This window comes from Sminthopsis crassicaudata, chromosome 6 (assembly GCF_048593235.1).
Source record: "Sminthopsis crassicaudata isolate SCR6 chromosome 6, ASM4859323v1, whole genome shotgun sequence".
NCBI lineage: Eukaryota > Metazoa > Chordata > Mammalia > Dasyuromorphia > Dasyuridae > Sminthopsis > Sminthopsis crassicaudata.
In genome coordinates this window covers 207,380,482-207,390,440 of record NC_133622.1, presented here as the reverse complement: position 1 = coordinate 207,390,440, position 9,959 = coordinate 207,380,482, and the positions used below count along the sequence as shown (strand labels likewise).

The 9,959-nt window shown below is 41.2% G+C and overlaps 1 protein-coding gene across 6 annotated transcripts in view; it reads right to left on the bottom strand.

The window, feature by feature from the left end:
- Window positions 1-9,959, bottom strand: part of MICAL2 (microtubule associated monooxygenase, calponin and LIM domain containing 2) — a 304,056-nt gene that overhangs the window by 74,850 nt on the left and 219,247 nt on the right. For 3 of the 6 annotated variants that reach the window (XM_074274667.1, XM_074274662.1, XM_074274663.1), the window contains 2 exons: window positions 5,916-6,108; window positions 3,675-3,853 (listed from right to left, as the gene is read on the bottom strand). In XM_074274667.1, the coding sequence (XP_074130768.1) occupies window positions 3,675-3,853; window positions 5,916-6,108 (372 nt within the window). The remainder of the gene's footprint in view (window positions 1-3,674; window positions 3,854-5,915; window positions 6,109-9,959) is intronic. The other 3 variants (XM_074274658.1, XM_074274660.1, XM_074274661.1) reach the window with 3 other exon arrangements.

The window sequence follows — 9,959 nt, the reverse complement described above, 5'->3', positions numbered from 1 at the left end:
CTGTCTATTTTCTATCTCTGTCTCTTTCTGTTGCTGTCTACCTCTGTCTGTCTCTGTCTCTATGTCTATCTGTCTGTCTGTCTGTCTCTCTCTCACACACATCATCATCATCATCATCATCATCATCACTTCAATTCTTTTTCCTGTTTCATGACATTAGATCTATAAATACAGACTTGGTCTCCCTCCTGAGCTCCGTCACTAACTGCCTTTTGGATATCTTAAACTGGATGCTCTGTAGCCATTTCAAATTCAACATGCCCAAAATAAAGCCCATTATCTTCCCCTGCCCACTTCTGAACTTTCATATTTCTGTGCAGGACAACAGCCTGACTTCTCATGGAGAGAAGATTAGGAATTAGTTAGAGCTGTTCTTCACTTCCGTGACAACCTGAAGAAAGCACCTGTAAGTGGGGCCACCTCTGGGCCTCAGTTTCCCTATTTGTAAAATGAGCAGAATAAAACAGATTACTTCTAAAGTTGAGGAGGAAGTATAATATATTAGAAATAATTTAGAATTTGAACCAAAGGACTTGGATTAAGAATTTATTATGTTGCTTTGTGACCTTGAACAAGTCAATCCTTTTCTTCTCAGTGTTCTAAGTCTCAGTTTCTATTGCTGCAAAAATGAGAGGGTTGATGTAGATCAGAACTTCTCAAACTTTTTGGTATCAGAATCCCTTTGATTTCTTAAAAATTATTGGGACCTTTTGTTTATATGAGGAGTGGGGAACCTTTTTCTGCTAAGGGCCATTTGGATATTTATATCATTCATGGGTCATCCAATGTTATTATCTTAGAGAATTCAAGCAATGAGAAGTTAGTGTACCTCATTTTCAGTTCATCATTGTCTGCAGTTGCCTTTTTGGACTTTCCAGTCCGTGACCTGGATATCCCTCACTGGTTCATATGTCTCATAGCTATTACTTTTTTTTTTTTTGCTTTTCTGACCCCTCAAAAGGCCTTGTAAGCATCTTAGTCTCCAGAAGAGCAGACTGGAGGAAAAGAGCAACTTTGGGCCACAAGAGGGCAATCCTGCCCCATAAATTATAGCTCCTACAGTCTTAAAAAGAGGCATTTGGATTGATTCTTTCTGCCTGTTTTTTCCCTTTAGAAGCAGGAAGAAGGGAGACTGAGGACTTGAAAAGGAGCTGGGGAAGCTGAGTTCTAGTCCAAATTCTTCTTTGCTATGTAGCTCTGGACAAATCAGTAAACCTTTCAGTGACTTATTTTCCCTATCTGAAAAATTGGGGGTAGGGGGCAGTTAATAGCACTACTCAGGATTCTTGTGAGGATGAAATGAGTTACCCTATGAAAAGTGCTTTATAAACCATAAAGTGTTATATAAATAGTAACTATTTTAGATTTGAGATCTCCCATGGTGACTCCACCTGAACAGCTCCTCCCTCCATCCCATCTACCCTATCTCATATCCAGAGTCTTTGCCTCCATTTTCCAACAGGAGACAGAAAGAAGAGAAGGTTAAAGGGCATAATGGCTAGCCTTTACATATCAGTTTAAGGCTTTCAAAGCACTTTACAAATATTATTTAAGTCTCACAACTCTAGAAGGTAGGTGATATTATTATCCCCATTTTATATTTGAGGAAACTGAGGCACACAGCAATTAAGTGACTTGCCCAGGATGACACAGTTAGCAAATGAACTCAGGTTTTCCTGACCCCGAGTCCAAATATATATCTAACCCTTCCATCTGTTCTTCTAAAATTCCTCTCAGGGTATATCCAAAAGCACGAGGAAATCCTAAATGGTATTAGGACTTAAGATTGTTAAACAGTGAAAAGGGAAAGCTTTGGGGGTCAGGAAGGGTGGAGGGATTGCATTTAGAAACAAAAAGCATGTAAAAATAAAAGATACAAATAATTTTTTTTTAAAAGAGGTATAATTTCTTCCTCCGACCCCCTACCTTTTTTCTTTTCATACAAAACTGCTCAACTATGCTGGCAATACAGTTTATGAATATTTTAGGGAAGCAGCTGACAAAATTCCTCATATTATACTTGTACATAAGAAGGAGATGTGTGGGTTTAATGAAAGCACAGTTGGGTGAATTTACAATTGGTTGAAAGACTAGGACTAAAGAAGAGTTACATAACGAATTAGAAGGTCAGTAGTGGAGTGCCACGGGAATCTGTCCTTAGTCCTATTTTTATCAATGACATAGCTAAAGGCATAGATGGAATGCTTATCAAATGTGCAGACAGGAGGGATAAGTAGCACACGGCATGGCAGAGTGAGTATCCAAAAACATTATTAGTGGCTAGCACATCATTTCTAATAACATGAACTATATTTTTAAAAACAACTGCAAACTTTACACATTTCACAAAAAACCCAAACAAAACAAAACAACCTGGCAAGTACAGAATGACAGAGATGCTATTAAATACAGTTCATATAAAAAAAAGAAAGTCTAGACATTTTCCTGAACTTAGAGTTCTGGGAAACTCATGGTGGAGGCAGACAGGAATATCAGTCAGATGGAGGACCAGGATAGTGAAAAAATTAAGTTATATATGAGGATCATTTAAAGAAAGGGGAGATTTAGCCTGGAAAAGAAGACTTGAAAAGTGGAAAGGGGAGGAAGGAGATAGTTAATTGATCAATTATTAAATTGAATTTAATTGGAGAAAAGAACACTTGGGGGAGAAGAGGAAAATGATTGATTGCTGTTTTCAAAAATTTGAAGGGCTGTACAAGAATGAGGGAATAAACTTGTACTCCTTGGCCCTAAAAGGCAGGACTACAAAGGAGAAGAAATTACACAGAGGCGGATTTAAGCATGTGAGGAAAAATAGAAAGGAAAATTAAAAAAATAATAAAAAAAAACAACTCAACAATTAGTTATCTTCTAAAAGATAGCATTTATCGGAGGCAATATTTGAACTCAGATCTTCTGAGTCTATAATTAATATATCTCCCACACTATCTGCCATTAGCAATTAGCAGAGGCAATATTTAAACTCATCCTTTGAGTCTCAGCTCAAATATCACCTCCTCTGAAAAGTCTGGTCCCTTCAGTTGAAACTTTGAAAAGTACTTTGTAACTCTCCTATACAAATATCACGTACTACTTTGTATCCTGGATATTTGTGTAGCTTTTATCTCTTCTGATGAATTGTAATTCACATCTTCTCTGATTCTTTTTTCGTGGGGGAAGGCTTGCAACATTAGAGAAAGACCTGAATTCAAGATCTTCCTCTAGCTATGTGATGGGTTCAAGTGATTTAACTTCTTGGTGCTCTGAGCAAATCTCTAAGAGCAGAAATTATAGAGATAGTGGCAATCTGCTTCACTAGAGAGAATTCTCTCATCTGGGAGTTCCCTTACACCAATAAAATACAGACCCAATCCCTATTTCCTGTCTCTTAAGACTCTAGATTTTGTGCTGTAAGGTCCTTAGAGGGAATATGCTCCCACTATTTCCCTTTTCAGCAGAAAAAAACCAGGTCCAAGTTACTTAATAAAAAGCAATTGAACATGGATTTGGATCCAGGTTCTGTGACTCCAAAAACAGTGCTCTTGCTGCCCTCCCACATCATTTTTCTTCTAATAAAACTGAGTAAAGTATATTATAGCACATGCTGGCTTTGGGGAAATATTTGCTGAATGAATAAAAGCAAAAGTAAAATGAATAAATTAGTGAACACTCACCGTTAACTGCCTTTGACTCTTCAGGGTACCCAAAGCTTGTCCTTGTGGTCTGGGGGATGGTCAGGGAAACCTGACGTTGGAGGGGCTTTGGGCAGGGAAGTTGTTCAGTCCTGGATGCTCTCTCCTCATTAAACTGTGTATTGGAAGAATCACCCCCAGAATCTGACTCTGTCTCAGAGCTGTAATAAAAGAGGGAGGAAGATATATCCAAATAGCTCCCAGGAGCTTATATTCATTGGGTTCCTTTAGCCTCTTAGACCCAATTCACTCCTACATGTCTCCTACCCCAATGCCAGACCTCTCAGTAATGCTGAAAACGGTTCTAAGATGCTGGCTGGTTCTTTGAAAGCCCACAGGCTCAAAGGCTTGGAACAGGATGGGGCCTTAGAGGTCTTTGACTATACTCTGATCAGTTTACAGAAGGGGAAACTGAGGCCCAGAGATATTAAGTACTTAGCAAGGGCCATGCAATAGGAAAATCCTCCCTTCACTATGATCTCTCCCTGCCTTATTTCAGTGGGGCAGCTTAAACTTCTCTTCAGCTAGTGTTCAATCCTTTGGTTGACCTGATAATGATAAATCAAGAGTAAAGCTTTTTAATCTGTTAACTGTTTTAGAAAGATAGGATAGGGAGAAAGGGACTGGGACTGTCATTTCCTTGACAAGGAATTCCAGGATGACTCAGAAACTCCCTCTGCCAATGTAGGTTGGTACCTTCTTTCTAGTTCTAGAGTATGCATTCTCTGTACCCCCAAACCCACCTTCCCCAGCCTTCTCTAAAAGATGCCCTAGGGTCACCAAGATTCTAAAACAGGAGGAGGAAGAGGAGGGACTGGGAGAACAAAATGTGAGGCTTCAGTTTGCTATTAATGTGGCTTGGGACCTTCTTATTAGAATAGAAGTTCCTGACCTTTTAGGTGTCATAGAGCCTTCAGGCAGGCTGGGGAACCCTGGGGATCCCTTCTCACAATCATGCTTTTAAACGTATCAGATAATATAGAATTACAAAAAAAAACCAACCCAATTATATTGAAATAAAATGATCAAAATATATTAAAAGAAAACAAATTTTAGGCTACAGCATACCATCATACAGCCAGCAGGGCTTCTTCCTTTGAGTTCTTTTCTATATAGAGCTATCAGACCTTCCCTTAATGATTTAGGATTAAGAATACAGGACCGGGGGGGGGGGGGGGAAGGAGGGAGCACTGGGAGGACAGGAGGCTGGGCATCAATGTTTAAGGGACTAGAGACAGTGTGGTCTGGCAGATAGTGCTGGACCTGGAGCCTACAAGGCCTGGATTTACATCCTGAGTCTGATATTCATTAGTTATATGTGAATTTGGGAGGAGGAGGAAGAAGAGGAGGAGGAGAAGCAATGTTGCCAAATGAGTCATAAAGTTCCTTTAGCCTAAAGCTGCTGTTATCTCTCTCTCTCTTCTCTTTTCTCTCTTTCTCTCCCTCCCTTCCCCCTCTCTTTCTTCCTTCCTTCCTTCTTCCCTTCTTTCCTTTCTTTCTTTTCTTTCTTCTTTTCCTGATCTTTTCCTTCCTCTCTTCCTTCTTCCTTCCTTCCCTCCCTTCTTTCTTCCTTTCTTTCTGTCTGTATGTCTTTCCTTCTCTCTGTCTCTCTGTCTCTCTGTCTCTGTTTTTCTGTCTCTGTCTCTCTCTCTCTTCCTCTCTCTCTGTGTCTTTGTGTCTTTCCCTCTGCTCTCACTCTCTCACTTTCTCCTTTTTCTGCCTCTTCTCCCTTCTTTGCCTCTCTCCTCTCTGTCTGCCTCTCTCTGTGTCTGTCTCTTTCTCTACCTGACTCTATGAGTCTCTGTCTCTATTTCTACCTCTCTCTGTGTCTTTGTCTCTGTCTGTCTGTCTCTCTTACACACACACACACACTCTCTCTCTCACACACACACACACAAACATACACACACACACACACACACACACACACACACACACACACACACACACACACACACACAGCATCCACTGACCAGACATTGTCATCAGTGACAGAAGGGAAGGAGGTGGCATCCAAAGGATCTGCAGGGCCAGCCATTGGGGCACAATGTGCTTCATGTGAAGTGGAGTAGGGCTTGTGTGGTCCCTCCTGCCTGGGCCCACTGCCTACATTGTGACTCACTCCTCTGGGTGGAGAAACCCAAAGGCTAAGGAGGCCCCCAGTCACAGAACTTCATCTGCTCTCCGGCAGAAGGGATGGCTGCAGCCTGGAAATATACAGACCTGCTGCCATCGCTGGTGACCATGACACATATGGCCAGGATGCCATCTTCATTCCCTTCTCCCTCAGGGCTAATTTTCACAGAAGTCCATTCTGCAGGGAACAAAACCCTCTGGCCATCCACATCACAGGGTCCAGGAATGCTCTTTGGCTTTTTAGGGGAGGTTGGTTCGTCTGCTGAGAGGAGAAAATCTGCTAAATAGACAAAGCAATAAATAGTTGGCTCACCTCGGAACCGGACACTTTTGTTGCCTTGGTGTTCCAGTTACATGAGATCACATCAAGAGAAGGGCCTTCTGATAAATGGGAGGTCGGGGAAGGCCCCATGTGGTCCCATCCCCATCCTCCTCCTCCTGACACATTCACCTTTTCTTCTGTGACCATCACCAGTGCTTTCAAACCCTTTCAGTGGCTCTTAACCCACTCTCCATATTCTTCCACTCATTCTCCACCCACTTCCTATGGAATACACGCACATCATGTATTGTTTAGGATGAGTATTTCAGGAGCTTACTCTGGGTAATAATAATGTTTGCTTGGAGCCCAGGGACATGGCCTATTAGGGCACAGACCATAGGACAAAGGGCACAAAAGCAAGTATTATGTAGAGAAAATGTTTACTATGACTTCTGCTGGTCAGGCTAACACAATCAGCAGTAGTGATCCAAAATCCAAAGGGGAAAGGCTACAGTCTTGGCCCCTGCCAACAAGTGGAGTGCCAGGCTTAGTTGGTAAAAAGAAGCTCTGGACTTCCTTGAGTTGCACCTAGCATATTGAGCTGCAGGGGACTTGTTATCCACTAGATGTTTTCTCCTCTTTCAGACTTGACCCAAATTCCCTGTGGTCCCCAACCCCCCCCCCAAGGAAATAATAATTAATGCTTATATAATGCCTACTATGTGTCAGGCACTGTGCTAAATGCTTTTATTATCTCATTTCCCCCCCCACACACACACACACACAACCACAACAACCTAGGAGGCAGGTACTATAATTATCTCCATTTTACAGAGGGGGAAATTGTAGCAAACAGAAATTGAGGGACTGGTTCAGAGTCATATAGCTATTGTCTGAGACTAGATTTGAGTTTAGGTAATCCCAGCACTCTTATCTAATGTACCACATAAAATGTTAGAGGGAACTGGTCAAGCATAAATATTTGCCATGGATTATTTAAAAATGGACAAGATAGTTAACATGGTGTTCCCTGGTTCAGCCTGGTCATTCCTAAAGGCTCACAGTAGTTCTAAATATTTCAAAATAAACCAAAAGCACTTTGAACACCACATGAGTCAGGAAACAGACCTGGGTCCTAGTTTCAACACTGTAATTCATTAGTTGGGCAACTTTGGAGAGGACTTTCCCTTTCCACTCATCAGATTGGACTCTTCACCACAAGGGAAGGATGTTTTCTGATGGCCCTATCAGCTCTGAGACTCTAGGATAAGCTTCAGGCTTTCTAGGGAACTTGAGAAAGAAAAATGAAAAAAAAATTAATATCTTTCCTTAGGGGGAAAAAGTGCACTGCTCTCCAATTTGTGAGGAGAAGGTGATGAGATAACTAGCTTCTCCTTAAGAGCCCTGCAGAGGCTTATCTCAATTTAAGTCAATAGCCCAAAGGCAGAATACGATGACAAGTGGGGACAGCTGGTCAAAGAAATCAGTTCACTTGATCTTTTGTAGAAGCCTGTAGGTCTCTGGTGGAAAGAATTTTTGCATGAGAGTAGTGAGGACATTGGTACTAGGGGTAGCCAATATAGCATAATGGATAGAATATTAGATTCAAAGGATTCCCTGCCTTCGAATCTAATATTCTATCCACTATGCTTTATTGGCTACCCCTAGTACCAATGTCTTCACTACTCTCATGCAAAAACTCTTCTTAGACACTTAGTAGCTGTATGTCCCTGAGCTTAAATCCTTGTTTCTGGTCCTTCCCCCTTCCATCCCCCAGAAGCCTTTAAGTGTCTCCCTAGAGCCATACCTACCTCCCTCAGAAAAGAGAGAGGAAGGTGAAATCAGAGGATAATTGTTGTTATTCTTGTTCAGTCATTTTAGTTATGTCTGATTCTTGATGACCCCATCTGGGGTTTCCTTGGCAAAGAAACCTGAATACTTTGCCATTTCTTCCCCAATTCATTTTACAGATGAGGAAACTGAGGCAAACAGGATTAAGTGACTTGACCAGAGCCACATAGCTAGCAACTATCTGAGCTAGCATGTGAACCCAGAATTTCTCTACTACAAATCCAGTGCCCCAGTGATTACATTACACTAGCTCCCACACTACTGCTCTCCACCAACCTACCAGCACAATAAATGTGCAGAAAGATCTTGCATGTGACTCAGAGGATGCCAGCCCTGTTATCCCCTCTATCTTCTGGAAGCTTAAGTGCTAGCTTTTTTTTTTTCTTTTCTTATTTTGTTGGAAACAGATGCATCTATTTTCAAAAAGAAAATGTGAGAGCTGCTTAAGTTACAGTCCAGCAAAAGAAACTGATGCCCTCTAAAATCCTTCTGTTCATAGCATTTGGTGCTCATGTCTGCCTGTTAACACCTGAAAAAAAAGGCTTCCTTCCAAGGACAGGGGAGAAGTAGAGAGGGGGCTTCCTGTTGTTTCTAAGCAAGGAGCTCTCCTTGGACAGTGCTATCCCTGCTGGGACATGATACTGGCAAATAATACTACATGTTCTCTATCATCCTCCCATATCCTAACCCATCTGTACAACTCTTGATGAAATCAGATGGTAGAGATATGGATGGTGGCTTGCAAGGGAAGGCTATCACAAAGGACTGAGGAAGGGGCGGGGGAAGAGGGGCAGTCTCTTTGCCTTCATGGCAGGTAAAGAAAGGAGAGCCTGGAACATGGATGGTAAAGTAGTGGAGTATGAAGGACTGATCCTCAACTTCATTTGAGCCTCAGGCTCCCTCCCTTCCTCCTTTTCTTCTTTTCTTTCTTCCTCCTTCCTTATTTTCTTCCTCTCTTTTCTTCCTTTCTTCTTCCTTTTTTCTTCCTTCCTCCTTCCTTTTTTATATTTGAGGAAACTGAGGTGCAGTGACTTGTAGTAACTATCTAAAGGCAGATTTGAATTTCCTGATTCCAGGCCCAGGGTTCTTTCTACTATATCACCAACTACCTAGAGTCACTCTGTAAGCCTTAAGTTTTCCCATCTGGAAAATATGGGAAGGCAATTAGGAGACCTCAGTGTCATCAGCAATAAAATAGGTCACCATAATTATCCCACCCATTTCTCATGGGTGTACTAAGGATCAGACAAACAAAATGTGACACTAATGGGAATTATTTTCCTCATTCTTTGGACAGGGGAATTTGCAAAGAAAATGGGGGAGTCAGGGCAACATACTTTTTCCAAAAGGGAACGCATCCACGAGGGGACAGAAGTGTTCAGAACATAGTCAAATGGCCCTAAGACCAGTAAAAGGACTGGGGCAGGTCCAAGTGGGGACTCATAGAGTGTCAATCAACCATTATTTGATTTCTAAAAGAAATCTGCTAAGAGTTCTAGACTGGCACAGGAACAATTCCAGTAAGAGGCACATACCAGGGAATAGCATGACCTATTGAGAAAAATCACTTAAACCCTCAATTACTTTTGAACCTTTCAGGTCCTTGTTTCCAATGGAAAGCTGAAATCAGAGAAGCAGGTTTAAATTCCTCCTTTGATATCTTTCAGCTAGGGGATCTTGGTCACTTGGCTTCCATTGAGGCAGCTGGTGGTACAGGAGATAGAGCACTAAGATGGGAATAAGGAGGACCTGAATTCAAATCTTATTGATTTGACTTATTGTTATTATTGTTTTTGACAAATTATTTTTATCATTATAGACAAAACATTTATTATCCTATGCAAAATACTTCACCTCTGTCTGCCTCAACTATAAAATGGGGATAATCAACAACACCTACCTCCCAAGACTGTTATGAAAAATCAAATAGGAAATTTTAAATTATCATTAAATTAAAATTTAATTAATTACTTTATTGAATTAAATTTTAATTTGAAAGCACTTAGCACATAGTAGGC